We start from the raw sequence: 18,077 nt of genomic DNA, 5'->3' as shown, positions 1-18,077 counted from the left end.
TAACCCTTACTATTTCGTCTGTTTTTGTGATGTGAACTGAGCACCTACTATGTGCCGGTCACAGTCAAACAAAGATGATCCACCCCTGCCTTTGAGGAGTCACATCTCCTAGGTGATTCTAAATCCAGTCTAGTTGACAATGAGGCCCATTTGCACATGAATATAGGTGGCACTATCCCGTGGGCTGAGGTCTCACACCTTATAAAAAGAAGTGTTTCAAGCTGAGCACCAGCATTCATCTCTCTCTGCCTCCTAACTGTGGATGCGCTATGACCCGCAGTCCCACACTGCTGCAGCCATGCCTCCCCCTGCCATGGTGGTCTGTACCCATAAACCTTGAGCCTAAATAAATCCTTAAGTTGCTTTATCAGGTATTTCGTCTCAGCAACAAGAAAAATAACTGCCACAATCCACTATGGCACATGAGGAGGACGATGAGGGGTCCTAAGAACCTGGAACCAGGTCAGAGAGCGCTGTCTCAAACAGGAGCCCTGGGGTGAATATCAAACTATGACCTACCTCTCTACCTTTGCATTTGTGTGCGTGCGTGTGTGTGTGTGTGTGTGTGTGTGTGTGTGTGTCCGTGATGTGTGTGAGCATGTATGTGGAGGTCAGAGGACAATTTTGTAGAGTTGGTTCTCTCCATCCACCTTGATGTGAGTTCTGAGGCTTGAACTCAGGTTTGCTAGACTTGTGCGGCAAGCACCTTTTCCTGCTGCTTACTTTACTGTGCCTCTAAAACAAATATTTATTTGGGGCCTGCAGAGATGGCTCAGAGGTTAAGAGCACTGACTGCTCTTGCAGAGGACTGGGTTTGATTCCCAGCACCCACATGGCAGCTAAGAACCGTCCTTAACTCCAGTTCCAGGGGAATCCGAAGCCCTCCTCTGACCTCCGCGGCATTTCACGACACGGGTGCACTCACATAGATGCAGGCAATACACTCATACACATAAAATAAAAATAAATAAAATATTTTTAAAAATATTTAATTGTATGTTATGAGTGTTTTGCTTGCATGTATTTAAGTACTCCCACATGTGCAATGCCTACAGAGGCCTGAAGAGGGCACTAGATCCCCTGGAACTGGAGTTATAGAGGATTGTGAGCCGCCACATGGGTGCTGGGAACCAAACCACTGTCTTAACCACTGAGCCAGTTCTCCAGCCCTTATTTTATTTTTGAGACAGGGTCTCAGGTAGTCCTATCTGGGCTAGAACTCACCATGTAGACCAGGCTGGCCTTAAACTCATAGAAATCTGCCTGCCTCTGCCTCCTGAGGGTTGGGATTAACCCAACCCTTTTTTATTAAGTGGTTTTTTTTTTTTTTCTTCTTTTTGGTCTTTTTGAGACAGGGTCTCCCTGTAGCCCAAGCTGTCCTGGAACTTACAATGTAGACCACACTGGCCTTGACCTCACAGAGATCCGCCTGCCTCTGCCTCCTGAGTGCTGGGATTAAAGCATGCACCACCATGCCCAGCTTAAGTGTTTTTTTAAAAAATTTTATTTATTTTATTCTTTTTGAGACAGGGTCTCTTTGTAGCCCCAGCTGTCCTGGAACTTGCTATGTAGACCAGGCTGGCCTCAAACTCACAAAGATCCACCTGCCTCTGCCTCCCGAATGCTGGGATTAAAGGTGTGAACCACCACGCCCGGCTGCAGCCCCTTATTTTTAAGTGTTCTTAACCTCTGAACCATCTCTCTAGCCCCCACTGTACCTTTTTAATACACCGATTTGTGACAAGCTGCCTCTGGCCCTGCCACCCACCTTGTCTGATCTGTGGAGGGCTGTGGATTGTGAACAGTTCAAATAGGAAAGGTCACTGTGCTGTCAGCAGACAGTCCCTAGCAGCTCTTAGAGAGGTAAACTGTGTAGGAGGGATGATGGAAGATTTGGTCATCACCCCCGAGCCCTTGGAGAGTCACATTCAAAGTCTTCCAAGTTCTAAGCTTCTGGAAAATGACAGGTGCAATTTCCCTCTGAAACAGAACTTTCTACCTCTTCCCAGTGCTGTGATGCCAAACACTGACTTAATCTGACTCCAACTCGGGAAACAAGAAAATTTGGCTAAGGCTGAACACTGGGTGAAAATCTGAATCTCTTGGAAAATCTAATTAGAATTCTGGTGAAAATTGGGATCAAGGACATGGGAACAGCCCAAAGTCTGGGCTGGATGTGGATCAGATCTGAGGTCAGAGGGGTGCTGTGCATACCGGGGACACTCCCCATTTATGACTTCTGGGGAACTGGACCAGATCCCACTTGTGCAGTGTTATTCCTACAAATGCAAATGACAGGCAAATGTCCTGTGTGCTGCCTGAGTCTGGTCTTACCCTTTGCACATCAGCTGTTCTACCATTGCAAAGCCCACTGTGGGCAAGAAGTCCTCCTGTAGAGACCCTGCCCACCCCTGTGTCTCACCCAAGGAGAAACAAGCTTTCCTCCCGTGAGGCTAAAAGGAGTGACTTGCTTTCTAGGCCAGTGAAGCAGAGTCAAGTGGGGCTGTTCCCAGGGAAGCCCTGGGGTAGAGATGTCACCGTGACTGTGCAAAGCCCCATCTCAGGTGGAACCAGAGCACACAGAGCCATTCAAGGGGCAGATTGAGGATAAGGAAGGAGAGCAAAAGAAGAGCTTTTATTGCTGTGGACATCAGGCTGTCCTTGGGCCCCTGGCAGGTGGCTTCCCCTTTCTGTCCATCTGGAATGCAAATTGTTAGGTTTTCTTCTGAGCATCCCTAGCTCTGGCTTGGGAGTGGCTCTCCAGCAAAGTCTACCCTTAGTAGAAACCCCTGGACCGGGGTGCTCCTGGGAACCTCTGGCTGTCCCACAGGCTCTCTTAGATGGTTTCCTTGAGGGGAGAAGCCCCCAGCTGCTGAAGAGAAATTTCCTCGCTCTTCTCTTCTGCGTCTTTTTGGGAAGGGCCTTCTTTGACTCTGTTCAAAGGGATATGGAAACTGGTTATCTTCTTGTTCTGTTGTCGCCTGACTTGTACATTTCTCCTTCTCCTAGCAGGCTTCAGTTTAGAAAAACTTCAAAGTTTAAACCATTTTTACAGTTTCTCTCTCTCTCTCTCTCTCTCTCTCTCTCTCTCTCTCTCTGTTTGGTTTTGAGACAGGGTTTCCCTGTAGCCCCAGTTGGCCTGGAACTCGATGTGTAGACCAGGCTGGCCTTGAAATCACAGAGATCTGCCTGCCTCTGCCTCCCAAGTGCTGGGATTAAAGTTCTGCACCACCATGCCTGACATGTCTCTTATTTATTGGAAGGTAATGTGCACATGTGGAGAGGTCAGTTCTCTCCTTCTAGTAAGTTCCAGTACCAAACCCCAGTGATCAGGCTTGCTGGCAAGCACCTTCACCTGCTGATCTATCTTGCTGGACTCTCTACCTTATTTTTTCTTAACTTTTATTTTATGTGTAATGAGTGTTTTGCCTGCATGTATGTGAGTGCAATGCCCACGGAGGACAGAAGGGGTGCTGGATCCTCTGGAACTGGAGTTACGGATAGATGTTAGGCACCATGTTAACTGGGATTTGAACCTGGGTCTTCTGCAAGAGCAGCCAGTGCTCTTAACCACTGAGCCATCTCTCCAGCCCCATCAACCTTATTTTTAAAAAGATAGGGTCTGTCACTGAACCTGGAGCTCACTGGCTGACTACTGGCCAACACATCCCAGGGATCCTCCTGTCTCCATCTCCCCAGCACTGGGATTACAGAAACATGCCGCCTCATTCCATGCTTTCCCATGGGTTCTAGGAGATCAAACCCAGGTCCTAATGCTTGCTCAGAAAGCACGTCGCCATCTCCCCATTCCATAAAATGCTGTATTTGAACATGATCAGACAGCCATTCCTTTTCTGAGTTACTGAGCTTAGAACCCTAACTTGAATAAAAGTTGACCAGTACTGCTCTAGTGTCCCAGCCTCAAACGCCCAGCCCCTAGGCTGACCTGTTCAGACTGAGGTTGAATAACAGAAAGATCTGTTCAAAACGTAATGACTCGGCAGGTAAAAAGGTACCGAGTTTGGTGACCTGGGTTAGATCTCTGGAGCCCACGTAAAGGTGGAAGGAGAGGACTGATTCCACAAAAGTTGTCCTCTGGGGCCACAGAGATGGCTCAACAGGTAAAGGCACTTACTGCCAAGCCTGGAGTCCTGAGTTAGATGTCCCTGTCCCACATGGAGGAAGGAGAGAACTGACTCCCATAAGACGTCCGTGGACCTCTACACATGCCCTGTGGCAAGGACACATGATGAATAAATGAATGAATGAACGAGTAAATGTAGTATTAAAAGGTTGTCCTCTGATGTCCACACATGTGGTATGGACCCACGTTTGGACCTCCAGAACCATATAAAGCAGCAGTATGTGTCTATAATCCCAGCACTCCTACAGCAAGATGAACAGTGGAAATGGGAATCCCTGGACACTTGCAGGCCAGCTAGCCTGGCGTACTCAGTGAGAAACAAGAGACCCTGCCGCCAGCAAGACAGAAGGTGAGCACTGGCAGAGTTGTCCTGTGACTTCCACGTGTACATGTGTGGTTGTACTCGTGCAGGAACACACAAAGATTTTAAAAACTGGAATTCAGGTGGGTGTGGTGGCTCATGCCTGTAATTCCGGCACCCAGGAGGTTGAGGCTGGAGGATTATTACCAATTTAAGTCCAGTCTGGGCTACAGTGTCTCAAGAAAACAGAACAAAAGCCAGGTGTGGTATCAAACACCTATGATCTCAGCCCTCAGGAGGTAGAGGCAGGAGGATTAGATAGATGTTCAAGACCAGCCTAGGCTTATGTGAGATCTTGTTTCAAAAAGAAAAATAGAAGTTATTCAGGGCTGGGAATGAAAGTGTACCTCCCTAGTATGCCAGAGGCCTCAGATTTGATTTCCAGTTATCAAAACCAAAAAACCCAAAGGACCCAAGACAGGGATGGAGTAAGTGCACTGGCTACTGATTTATAATGTGTAGTCAGGGTCTGTGTCTCCCCTGAGGCACCCCCACCCACTGGTCTGCACCATTTATTGAAAAGATAAATGTTGGCCGGGCATGGTGGTGGCTCAAGCCTTTAATTCCAGCACTCAGGAGGCAGAGGTAGGTGGACCTCTGTGAGTTCAAGGCCAGCCTGGTCTACATAGTGAGTTCTAGGACAGCTGGGGCTACAGGGAGACCCTGTCTCAAAAAAACCAAAAAAAAAAAAAAAAAAAAGAAAAAGAAAAGATAAATGTCTTTTTGCTGGGTGTGGTGGTACATGTGACGGGCTACATAGTAAGACCCTGTCTCAGAAAATAATAAATAAATAAAAAGGAAAATATATTTTTGTTGTTATTGAAAAAAGGTCTCAAGCATCTGAGGGTGATCTTGAACCTCTGATCCTAGTGCTGAAATTACAGGCATCTATCCCATCACTACACCTGGTTTATCCAGTAACTGGGGAATTGAACTCTGGGCTTTGTGCATGCTAGGTAAGCACTCGACTAACCAGGCTACAGTATTTGTTTGTCGTTTGTTTGTTTTTTGACAGGGTCTCCCTAGTCTCAGCCTACCTGGAACTCACTATGTAGACCAGGCTGGCCTCCATCTCACAGAGATCCGCCTGCCTCTGCCTCCGCACCATCACGACCTGTGTTTTTTTTTTTTTGTTTTTTTTTTTGAGATGGGGCTCCTGTAACCCAGGCTGGCCTTGAACTCTTGACCCTCCAGCCTCTCCCTCTCAAGTGCTAGGATTATAGGCATAGGCATAGGGTATGGAAAGCATGCCTGTGGTCTGTACCTGGTCTACCTTGTTATACAGCCTGGTGACCAATAGATAGGAAAAAAATCAATAAACATGTGCCTTGACTTCCCTGAGAACTATCCCATTTGTCTCAAAGATCTGTGATACAGAGACGGAATGCCTGGGGGAGCTTAGCAGGGTGCATGCAGTACTCTAGCCTCCCTGCTGGGTGCCTGTGCTCTCCGCCTGTTCTCTCGGTTACCCTTTGCCTTATGTGAGTGTACTTTTACAGTCTTACTGGTCTTTCAATGATTTAAAAAAAAAAATCCTGTGGAATGAGAGAACCACTGAGAACCTCACTGAGCCCAAGAAAAAGAACTAAACCCACCGTGAATCCCAGGGTGGTGGCAGCAGCCTGTGAACCCAGCATGGGAGGCTGAGGCAGAAAGATCAGAGTTCAAGGCCTCCCTGGGCAAAGTGGTGAGACCTGTTGTTAAGCCGCGGTAGAGGAAGGCCTTGCTGGTGTTTAGTGCACAGCCATTGAGGATCTCAGCTGTTTCCCTTGTTTCTGGTTAACTGTGCCCCATTTGTTCCCGCACCTGCGGTACCCAAGGCCGCTCACCTCATCTCCATCGCGGCAATGGTCTCCACCAGTGGCATGTTTCGAGTCTCCGTCAGGAAGCAGGTGACAGCCATCCCAGCCAAGACTGAAATGGCACCAAAGACCACGGGTGGCAGAACAGGGCTGATTTCTCCCAGTGTGGCGACCAGGGGCGCTGCCAAGCCCCCAAGGCGGGCATTGACGGAGGCAAAACCCATTCCCATCTGCCTGTGTGTGGGAGGTGCAGACCTGTCAGTGGCCGGGCCGGAACCTCCCAGAGCGCCAGACCCCTTGAGGTGTTAGAGGGTAGAGTGGGCCTCGCCTGTGCACTGCCTCCCATGCCCACCTGATCTCTGTAGGGTACAGCTCTCCTGTGAACAGGTACACACAGATGAAGGAGCTGGCCAAGCAGCCTTTGCCCAGCGCTGCCTGCACAGTCCGAAGGGTCTGCAAGTCTAGAGAGACAAAAGAAGGAGGTGGAGCTGTGGGGGCAGCAGGGGGGGAGGAGGGGTGTGGTGGGAGGCTGGGGGACCTCGGGATGGGGGAGAGGACCGGGGGCAAAGGTTGGGTGGGGCAAAAGAAGAGGTAGAGAGAAAATCATGGGTCCAGGGATTGCATAGGGGAAGGTAACAGTTTTCTTTTTTCTTTTTTTTTTTTTTGGTCTTATTTTTTTTTTAATTTTATTTATTTAAATTTTATTTATTATTTTATGTGTATGCGTGTATTGCTTGCATGTAGGTAAGTGCACCCGTATTGTGCAATGCCCAGGGAGGTCAGAAGAAGCTGTCGGATCCCCTGGACTGGAGTTACACATAGTAGTTAGCTGCCATGTGGGTGCTGGGATTCAAACCTGGGTCTTCTGCAAGAACAGTCAGTGTTCTTAACCACTGAGCCATCTCTCCAGCCCCTTCTTTTTGTCTTTTTGAGATAGGGTCTCCCTATAGCCCCAGCTGGCTTGGAACTCACTATGTAGATCAGGCTGGCCTTGAACTCACAGAGATCCACCTACCTCTGCCTCCCTAGTGCTTGGACTAAAGCCATGCACCACCATGCCTATAACAAGTTTGCTACCCCCTGACTTCCTGCCTGAAACCCAGAAGTCCCCAAATGCCCTGTCTCTGACTTCCACTCCCGTCCTCACTGATTTCCATCTATCACCAAGTCTTGCTGGGAGACAGGACAAACTTAGAGTCAGGCTTGGGTTCAAACTCTAGCTCTGACCCAACTGCTGGATGACTTCCCATTTCTGAGCCTCTTTGTCCTGTCAGTAGGAGAAATCCCAGCACCTGTTTTGCATGGTTGTCCTAAGGTGGATGGGATGAGTCAGTGCAAAGTGCTTGTTGCTCAGTAAGCGTTTTCTATTACTGTCATCATTTACATGCTTGCTCTGCTCCTATTTATAAATGGCAAAGCTGAGAGTCAAATGTCCCACATAGGGCAACGGTCAAATAAATTACAGTATCCTTGGGTTGGTGTTAGCTGGGCTGCACACTGACACCAGGTGAGGAGAGATTCTAAACCACACAGACCCCTTCCCTTCATGGATTATACCAAAAGCTTTTGGGTGTGGTGGCTTAAGTTTATTTGCGTTTTTTTTTTTTTTTTTTTTTTTTTTTTTTTTTTTTTTTTTTGGTCTTTTTGAGACAGGGTCTCCCTGTAGCCCCACCTGTCCTGGAACTCACTATGTAGACCAGGCTGGCCTTGAACTCACAGAGATCCGCCTGCCTCTGCCTCCCATGTGCTGGGATTAAAGGCATGTGCCACCACACCCGGCTCTAATTAGTATTTTTAAAAAATTTTATGTGTATGAGTGTTTTGCCTGCATGTAAGTGCATGCACTGGTGTCATGAAATGGGTATTTAAAAAAATATTTATTTTTACTTCATGTGTATGAGTGTATTTTTACTTCATGAGTGTCATGCATTGCATGTGGAGAGCAGAAGATGTTGAATTCACTGGAGCTAGAGTTATGTACAGCTGTTAGCCTCCATGTGGGTGTTGGGAATCGAACCCAGATCCTCTTACAAGAGCAGCCAGTGCTTTTAACCTCTGAGCCATCTCTCCAGCCCCAAAATGGGTATTTTTTTAAAGTCTCTAGAAGATTCTCTTTTTAAATTATTATTTATTTATTTATTTATTTATTTATTTATTATTTATCTATCTATCTCTGTGGTAAGTGTATATTCATGTGTGGGTGTGTATACTACGGTGTGCATGTGGAAGTCAGAAGACAGCTTGCAGAAGACTGTGTAGGTCCTGGGGATCTAACTCAGGTTGTCAGGCTTGGTGGTAAGCACTTTTACCAGTTGAGTCACCTCCATGGCCCAGAAAATTCTAATATGCAGCCAGAACTAGAAAGCATTGATCTCAATAAAATATTACAAATCATAAAAAATCAGGTTCATAGCTGGGTGTGGTGGTGTATGCCTTTAATTCCAGTACTGGGAGGTAGAGGTAGGCAGATCTCTGTGAGTTCCAGGCCAGCTGGGGCTACCCACATGGTGGTTAACAATCATTGGTGACTCCAGTTCCAGGGAATTTGATGCCCTCTTCTGGCCTCTTCAGGCATTGCATGCATTGGTGGACATGCATGCAGACAAAACACTCACACATAATAAAAAAAAAATTAAAAAGAAACCCTGTCACATTCTCTCTCTCTCTCTCTCTCTCTCTCTCTCTCTCTCTCTCTCCCTCACACAGGCACACACCTAGAGAAGTCAGTGTGCCTGCCGCCTTGGTGCCACAGCTGGGGTCACATAGTTCAGCACGTGCTCTGGGTCTCTGACATTTGGCTCTGGCTTCTTTCCAGAATCACTGGACAGTCTTTAAGATGTGGGGTGTTGGACCCACTGCTTAACTGTCTCTTATTGCTCAGCACCTGGCCATTGGGTATTCTCAGAGGGTGCCAGGAGGGTCATTTCAGCCAGGCACTGTTCCAAGGTTGGCCAGGGGGGCGTTTGAACCCTGAGTTCTCAACTCTTGAATTGATGCCTGCCTGAGGAGCCACATGTCCTGGGCATGTACAAGTCTGCCAAGCACTCTAGCCCTCCAGTAGCTTGCCATGTCTGATGTCTCTAACAAGACTGCCTTTGTAGCCCTCCAACTACTAACACTGGGTAAGAAGTACCTAATTAAAGCTACTGATACGAGGCCAGGCGTGGTGGAGCTTGCCTTTAATCCCAGGCAGATCTCTGTGAGATGTAGGCCAGCCTGGTCTACATAGCCAGTTCTAGGCCAGCTGGGGCTACAGGGAGATCTTGTCTCAAAATGAAACAAAAAACAAAACAGAACAAAAAAAATGAATCCAGTAAGGGCTGCACAGTGAGACCAACCAACAAACAAAAACATGGATAAAGTGGCAGTCCTTTCCTTTCCAGATCCAGAAAATCCCTTTGGCGCCTTGATCCCCAGTGCTGTTTGCTGTGATCAGACCACAGTGATTCCCACGCTTCTGAACCTGCGCCTGCGTCCCGCCACTTGGCAGCAGAGACTGCTCACCTTCAGGTACAAACAAATTGGCAATGACCATGAGCCCGGCCAGGATGAGGAAGGAGGCCACTGTGACCCTCCGGCCCACGTAAATCATGGTGGTGGTGGCGACCAGCATCGCTGGGATGTCGATGATCCCAAACAGGGCTTGTACCAGGTAGATGCTGAGCCGGAACTTCTGCAGGTCCATGGCCAGGCCGTAGTAAGCCACGGAGTTGGAGAACCTGGGGGAGGGGACAGAATGACCCTGTTTCACCTCATTGCTCCAGGCAGGACTAGAGGATGTGTGAACCAGGATGCCCCCACCCCTAGCCCTGGGGGCGTTCAATCCCCTGAGCTTTCACAGCAGCCCCTGTTTGTCCCCTAAGCCTCTGAGTTTGGAACCTAGCTGTCCTCCATTGCATCCTTTCCCCACCACACTCCCCTGAGCTCAGGCCCTGGGCCCTGGTTATGTTGAGTTTTCCCTGTCAGTATAACTTAAGCACTGGAATTAACGATGAAAATTAAAACAGGGCCAGGCATGGTGGCAGACACCTTTAGTCCCAGCACTCAGGAGGCAGAGGCAGGCGGGTCTCTGAGAGTTCAAGGCCAGCCTGGTCTACATAGTGAGTTCCAGGTCAGCTGGAGCTACAGGAAGACCCTGTCTCAAAAAAGACCAAAAAAGTTTTTTTTAAACAGAAGATAAGTTAAAGGACACAGGGCACATAGGTTATGTTGACTTATGCCTGTAATCCCAGCATTTAGAGGCAGAAATAGGAAGATTATAAAACTGAGGCTAGCCTGGGCTACATGGTGAGATACTGTCTCAGAAAAAATCTATCTTCCAGGGCTGGAGAGATGGCTCAGCAGTCACTGATTGCACCCAGCACCTACATGGTGACTGAGAGCACTGATTGCACCCAGCACCCACATGGTGACTAACAATCATCTGTAACTCCAGTTCCAGGGGATCCGACACCCTCTTCTGATCACCTCAGGCACTACATGATACCAGTGCATTTACACACATGCAGGCAATACACTCATACATATAAAATAAAAATAGAATATTTAAAAAAAAATCTATCTTGCCGGGCGTGGTGGCACACTCCTTTAATCCCAGCACTTTCAAGGCAGAGGCAGGCAGATCTCTGTGAAGCTAGACTGGTTTACATAGAGAGTTCCAGGCCAGCCAGAGCTATGTCACGAGACCCTGTCAAAAAATCAAACAATAAAAGGGCTGGAGATATGGTTCAGCATCTAAGAATACTGGCTGCTCTTGCAGAGGAACCAGGTTCAGTTCCCAGTACTCACATGGCAGCTAACAACTGTCTATTACCCCAGTTCCAGGGGATCCCAAACCCTCTTCTGGCCTCTATGGCATTGCATGCACAGGTGTACTTACATACATTCAGGCAGAAGACACATAACAAAATAAAATAAAAACTATACTTAAAAAAAACTACCTTTATTTATTTTTATTTTGTGTGTGTCATGTTCTTGAGGTGCATACACATGTGTGTGTGCATATGCATGTGGCAGCCAGAGGTTGACAACAGGTGTCCTCCTGAAACACTCCCCACCTTATTTTTATTTTATTTATTCATTATTATTGTTGTTGCTGTTATGTGTGTGTTCACATTCATGTGTGTACAGATGAGCCTGTACCATAGCTCACGTGTGTGGAAGTCAGAGGATATCTTTGAGAGTTGGTTCTCTCCATCTGCCTTGAGTTCCAGGGATCGAACTTAGATTGTTGGGCTTCTATGGCAAGCACTTTTATCCACTGAGCCATCTTGAGTGCCTTTGCTTTACTGAGTTAAACTCTTTCTCTCTCTCTCTCTCTCTCTCTCTCTCTCTCTCTCTCTCTCCATAGTTTAAGCTGGCCTGAAACTCACTATGTAGCCAAAGCTGGCTTAGATATGACAACAATCCTCCTGCCTCAACCTCCCAGGTGCTGGGATTACAGGTATGAGCCAGCACGCCCAGCTGTGTTCTGTTTTGGGATCCACGTGCTGATCAGTGGGTATGCACAATCTGAAAGTTTGTCAAGCTGAGCATTGTATATTTCCATATTTCCTTCAATAAGCAGTAAATGTGGCTATGAATGGTGGCACATGCCTGTAATCTCAGCACGTGAGCAGCTGAGGTAGGACGATCCCAAGTTCAAGACCAGCCTGGGCTACATTAGAGCCCTGTCTTAAACAAACACCTTCAAAACAAAAACATAACCCCCAAAGAGCAACAGAAAAGACACAGATGACAAATGGATGGGTAGCACTCTAACCTGGTCCCCCAAATTCCTGGCCTGAGCACACACAAATTGTTCCCATCTTGTTATCCAAACACTAATCTGGATATAAGTTATGAAGTCAGTTGACTTGAAGACAGATTTTTGCCCCCCAGGAAAGCCTACTATAATCACATAAGTCCTTTAAACCTGGGTTTAGAAGTTAAAGATGGAATTAGAGATTCAGAGCATGAGAGAAAATTTTTTTGAAAAGGTCTCATATAGCCCAAGCTGGACTAGAATTTACTATTTATCAGAAAATAACCTTGTGGGGCTGGAGAGATGACTCAGCAGTTAAGAGCACTGGCTGTTTTTGCAAAGGATCAGGGTTTGGTTCCTAGCACCCACAGGGATGCAAACATTGTCCATAACTCCAGTTCCAGGGGGATCTGACACATAAATAAAAATTAATAAAATGTTGGGGCTGGAAAAATGGCTCAACCATTAAGAACACTGGCTGCTCTTGCAGAGGACCCAGGTTTGATTCTCAGTACCCACATGGTAGCTAACAACCGTCTATAACTCCAGTTCCAGAGGAATCCAAAGTCTTCTTCTGACCTTTGAGGGCCTTGCAAGACAGGGATGCACTTACATACATGCAGGCGATACACTCATACACATAATAAAATAAAATATTAAAAAATAAATAAATAAAAGAAAATCACCTTGAACTCCAGATTCTCTGGTCTCTGCTTCCCAAATGCTGAGATTATAGGTGTGTGCCACTCACCCAGGCAGAAAGCAGTCTGGTGTGAGCACCTCCAATGAGGTGAAAGCAGCCACTTGGCTGGGATGTAGGTGGTCTCTCAGAATTGAAAGCGACCCTTGTCTAACTGCCAGTGAGGAAATCCATCCTCAGTGCCTCACTGCACTGCCTCAAGGCAGCTGACAAATGAATTTTTTTCCAGACATTTCTCCTGGTGGGAAGCCTGCTGTCACAGGCCTTGTAAGAGCCGAGGCTCAGGGACCATAGCTCCCTCCCTCCCTCCCGACTTCAGCTTCACAGGGCTGGAAACTCATGATAGCTCCTGCTTTAAGCCATGCAAGAAGGATAATAAAGTAGCCTTTGAGGAAGTTGAGGGATACTCAGAGAAAAGGCCCCTGGTTTCCATTCCTATCCTGTGCCTCCTGACATGTTGGCTTAACCGGTAGGGAAATATGAGGGGCAGTTTTGCTCCTGGAAATGGTCTTCCCAGAGAGACTGGACCACGATCAGCTTGGAAGGCCGTCCATGTAGGACTGGTATTGACAACATGTTTGGGGAAAATATGGTGTATGAGAAATGGCTGACAAAGACAGAGGGTACCAAGGGGCAGACAAGTTCAGGATAGGAACAATGTGATTTATTATGGACCGGCACGCAGAAGTATGTCTTGGCATCCAAGGACAGGAAGAAGGGGTTTATAAGCTAAACTATGCCAAGGTGGACCCAGGCCAACTGAAATACACCTGGACTGTTTCAAAACCCATTAACATGTCAAATGTCAGTTAAGAAACAGTCCCGGTGCTCAGCCTCTGATGTGCCAGTGGCCAAGGATTTGTCCCTCATTCTCTGCTGAGGACCTGGGCATACAGCAGATTGCCATGGCTCTAGTGGCCACAGATGAACATCAGACCACCAGCTCTGCTGTCAGCTTGTGCAAGACCCTGGTGGCTGGCTGCGATCCTCTATCAGTGACAGTCTTGTGGGTGGCAGCCTCTTCCTGAGCCAGAAATAGGCTTACTGATGATGACCTTCCTGTTTATGCCTGGACTTGAGTGGAAGGGAAAGAGCTGGAGGTGGGCCTCCTTGATCCCAACTGTGGTGCTTTTTCTGGGGCAGTTGGTGTCAGGGAAGCCTCTTAGTGACCACAAGGAACCCTAGGAGATACCTCTGCTCTTACTGGGGAGTCTCCAACAGGAAGGGGACCCTTCTGACTTTGACCTTAGGACCCCATCTATATTCGCACTGGGCACTGTGTATATATTTGCCTTATTTTCTAGTTTTAAAAACTTAAAGCCAGGGCTGGAGAGATGGCTCAGTGGTTAAGAGCACTGACTGATCTTGCAGAGGACCTGGGTTTGATTCCCAGCACCCACATGGTGGTTACGAGCCATCCTTAACTCCAGTTCCAGGGGAATCCGAAGCCCTCTTCTGACCTCCATGGCATTGCACAACACGGGTGCACTCACATACATGCAGGCAATATACTCATACACATAAAATAAAAATAATTAAAAAAAAAACCAACAACAAAAAAACTAGAGCCAGTGTCTCTCACTGAGACACTTAGGGCGGGCAAAGAGGCCTCCCTGGAGGAAAGAGACTTTTCATCCTCTCTACCTTGTGTCCTACAGGGCTGCCTGTTGGGGTAGGGATAGAGGAAAGCAAAACCAAGTCTAATGCCCTCTGTAGCCCTGCCCAGTTGCCTCCTGGATGTGAAGAGTGGCCCTGTGGAGAGGGAACTGGGAATGAGGTGTCCCGGGACTTCTGAGCCTGTGCTTCCACATCGAGCTTTCATGCCTTTAAGACAGCCTGCCTGGAGCTGTCCTCTACAGGGCTGAGTGGGTGAAATCTTCCCTTCCACACTGTCCTCTTATGCTTCCAGGAAGCACCAAAGCTGGGACCAGCTTCCTCCTCAGTATGGCTCTCCTCTCGTAAGGTTAGAGATGCTGCAAGTGAGCTGTCTGTACTAAGAGGGGTGGGTTCCCTGTGACCTGACTGAGGAGCCTCATGTGAAGAGTCTCTCATACAGCTTTCAGAAATCAAGTTTCTACATTCCAATTTTGTATCTTTTCTCAAGTTATGCATTATATAACTGGATGCTTTTATTATAAAAAGTGCTCTGGAAAAAAACAAAAAGAAAAGAAAAAAAGAAACAGTCCCGGGTTAGGTGTGGTGGCACATGCCTTTAATCCTAGCAGAAGCAGGTGGATATCTGTGAGTTCAAAGCCAGCCTATTCTATGTATTGTTGGGAGCTATTAATATAAGCACAGCCATTATGTACACTGAGCTGTGGCAGGCTTGCTTATTTACTTTATGACCTTTCACATTGACTCAAGAGTTTGTGTTTTACACATAAGCACTGAATTATTCTGTCAAGTCAGGAGGAATGTGCTGATAATTTAAGGAAGGTGGTTAATTGGTGGAATTTACAAGTATTTGACCATTCCTCGACCCTCAGATAAAGGTGGTAAAAAAGAGCTGTTGAAGCTAATTGAGCTAAGTAAACTGTGGTTATCTGATGTTCTGCTGTGTAAGAAGGCTGAGCTAAAATAAACTGGGGCTGCAGTCTCCACTGACAGTCCTCCCAAGTATCTTTTCTCTGTCTCTTGTCTTTCTTTCAATCCTCACTCCCCCTTTCAGGTGCTGTTCATCTAAAGCCGGCTGGCACCAGCAAGTGGCGCTTGAACAGGGACCTGAAAAGCAGGGGAAAAAGTGAAGGACACCGCTGGAGAAGTTAAGTGAGTGCACTCGGTAAGATTGGGGAGCGGTGAGCATTTATCTTGGGAGAAGATGGGGCAAGGAAACAGTCGCTTGCTCTTTGTATGTATCTTAAAGAATATGCTTCGGGCCTGAGGAGCAAAAGTGGAACATAAGCAACTTGTAAATTTTTTAGACTTTGTAGAAAAGGTTTGTCCTTGGTTTCCTGAACAAGGTGCAGTGAGTTTAGATGTGTGGCTACAGGTTGGAGAGAAAATGCAGGATTTCTATGACGTGGAGAGTCCTTCCAAAGTTCCCATAGATGCTTTTACACTGTGGGCTTTGGTCAGAGATAGTCTTGATCCGCGGCACGAGGCGGAGAAGGCAAAGGAAGAACATTCACTGAGACTAAAGAGGAGAATCTGATAAGTGGCGGCTCGGATAAAAGTGCAACCAAACTTTCCGCTCCACCAGAGCTGGCTCCGTTAGCCTCACCACCCTCTTATGAGGACCCCCTCACAAGTTGCTTACATTCCATTTTTGCTCCTCAGGCCCGAAGCATATTCTTTAAGATACATACAAAGAGCAAGCGACTGTTTCCTTGCCCCATCTTCTCCCAAGATAAATGCTAAAAGTGAAACCAAACAAAACCAGAGTAATCTGGGGCTAGAAGAGGGATCTCTTAACCCTGAAGATGAGCCGGCCATAGGAGAGGACGTGGTTAAGCATGATCAGGAAAATCATCCACCCCTAATTGCTTTTTCTGAGAAGCCTAACACTGGGAAATTGAGCAGTTAAGGGCGGAGTTAGAGGCTTTGAAGAAGGAAATGTTAAATAACAAAGATAAAAGAACTAGGAGCACCCCAACACCCTCTATTATAGTAGGATTAGATACTCCTCCTCTGAGGCCAACGAAGGTTGTTGCGCCTCCCATGATTGCCATGGTTCAGGAGCCCCCGTCAGGAGTTTGGTATCTGCTCAAAACTATGCCATCTCTGCTACAGCAGGCTGTTGGAGCTGGTAGAGAGAGGAGAGTCAGTGCATGGATTTCAAGTCTTCCCAGTTTCTGAGCAAGTTGATCAGCAGGGCCACAGGGTGCAGTCTCATGCACCCATGCCATTTAAGCAGCTTAAGGAGCTTAAAAACTGCTTGTGCTCAGTATGGTCCTACTGCCCCTTTTACCCAGGCTTTGTTAGAATCCCTATCCACAGACTTGCTTCCGCCTGGCGATTGGAAGCAGATGGCACATGCTTGCCTTTCAGGGGGCGATTATCTGTTGTGAATGTGGAACAGTGCCAGGCGACAGTGAATATCAATAGAACGCAGAGATATCAATGGAAAGTCCTACCTCAGGGAACAAAAAGTAGTCCTACTATATGCCAATTTTATCTACATAAAGTGATTAGTCCAATACTTAAGGAATTCCCTGCTGTTCTCGCTCATTGTATTAATGATATTCTCCACCCTTCTATTCAACTTTCAGAAGTTATACTTACTAAATTAACAACTATTTTAACAAAATATGGACTTTATATTTCCTCAGAAAAAATTCAAAAACATGTGCCTTATCCTTATTTGGGATATGTCATCTTAGATAATCAATTGTACCCTACCACCTCAAAAATAGAGCTGCCACGGGGGCTGCAGCTTGACAGTTGCCTGGACCCCCTACAGCTTTTTTTCTCCACTGCCTTTGCTAACTAACACACAGTTCCTTCAAAAAGCCAAAAACAGGTTTGGCCAAAAACAAAGGCTCTGTTTACCTATAGCTTCCCTATTGTGACTCTTTTATGAGCTCTATGGTCATCTGGAGATTGTTCTTCTCTAATTCCAGCTGGAGAAATGTCTTAATGGTTAAGAGCATAGTTTGCTCTTCCAAAGGACCTAGGTTTGATTCCTAACACCTAAATTTCACTCGTCTTTCCTGCCCCTTCCAATTCTATTCCTGTTAGCTTTATTTCATTCAGCTGTTTGTTGCCTTTATTTTTAAAAAATGTTGTTTTAAGTTTTTCCACTCACTACAAATTCATTTCCAGATTTTCTGTTTTCTAAAAAACCAACCTTCGAGTTTTATCTTATTAAGTTCACTTAAGACCCTACAATTCAATGTAAACACAGGTTATATTAATTAATTGTCTTATGTTTTATGTTTAATTCAGATTCCATGTTCTTTTAGTAAAATAATGCTATTTGGCACTCTCTTCTAAAACTAAACTGCTACTTTCTTCATGACTCCAGATATGCCTGCTGTCAGAAGATCTTACAAAATTCATCATAATAAAACTTACTAAGTAATGTGTTTTAGGTGCACCTAGTTTCATGTAATTGTGTCATATATGTATAACAATCATTTTTATGTTGCTTAATCACATGTTTCTATATGTTTCTATGTATTGAGATCTCATGTAATTATGTCATATGTGTCTATGATAATTGTCCTCATATATCATTTGTGTCAAGACAATTTTAAAATGTGGCCACTTCAAATTTTTCCTTTTTCATTCTTTTTATTGTGCACAAAATTATTGGTTTTATTTTTGGCATGCCTAATTAAAATACACAGGTACAAATTTACATTCAAAGGCCTTTTAACAGGGTTGAA

General features: G+C 46.3%; 1 protein-coding gene across 1 annotated transcript in view; it reads right to left on the bottom strand.

The window, feature by feature from the left end:
* Nucleotides 1-2,835: 2,835 nt before the first annotated feature.
* Nucleotides 2,836-18,077, bottom strand: part of Slc22a20p — a 36,870-nt gene continuing 21,628 nt past the window's right edge. The window contains exons 7-10 of the mRNA XM_008822164.1: nucleotides 9,812-10,026; nucleotides 6,660-6,768; nucleotides 6,335-6,541; nucleotides 2,836-2,933 (exon numbers count right to left, since the gene is read on the bottom strand). Coding sequence (XP_008820386.1) covers nucleotides 2,837-2,933; nucleotides 6,335-6,541; nucleotides 6,660-6,768; nucleotides 9,812-10,026 — 628 coding nt within the window. The 3' untranslated portion in view covers nucleotide 2,836. The remainder of the gene's footprint in view (nucleotides 2,934-6,334; nucleotides 6,542-6,659; nucleotides 6,769-9,811; nucleotides 10,027-18,077) is intronic.

This window comes from Nannospalax galili, unplaced genomic scaffold (assembly GCF_000622305.1).
Source record: "Nannospalax galili isolate Female #2095 unplaced genomic scaffold, S.galili_v1.0 scaffold1328, whole genome shotgun sequence".
NCBI lineage: Eukaryota > Metazoa > Chordata > Mammalia > Rodentia > Spalacidae > Nannospalax > Nannospalax galili.
This window is presented reverse-complemented; position numbering and strand designations above follow the sequence as displayed.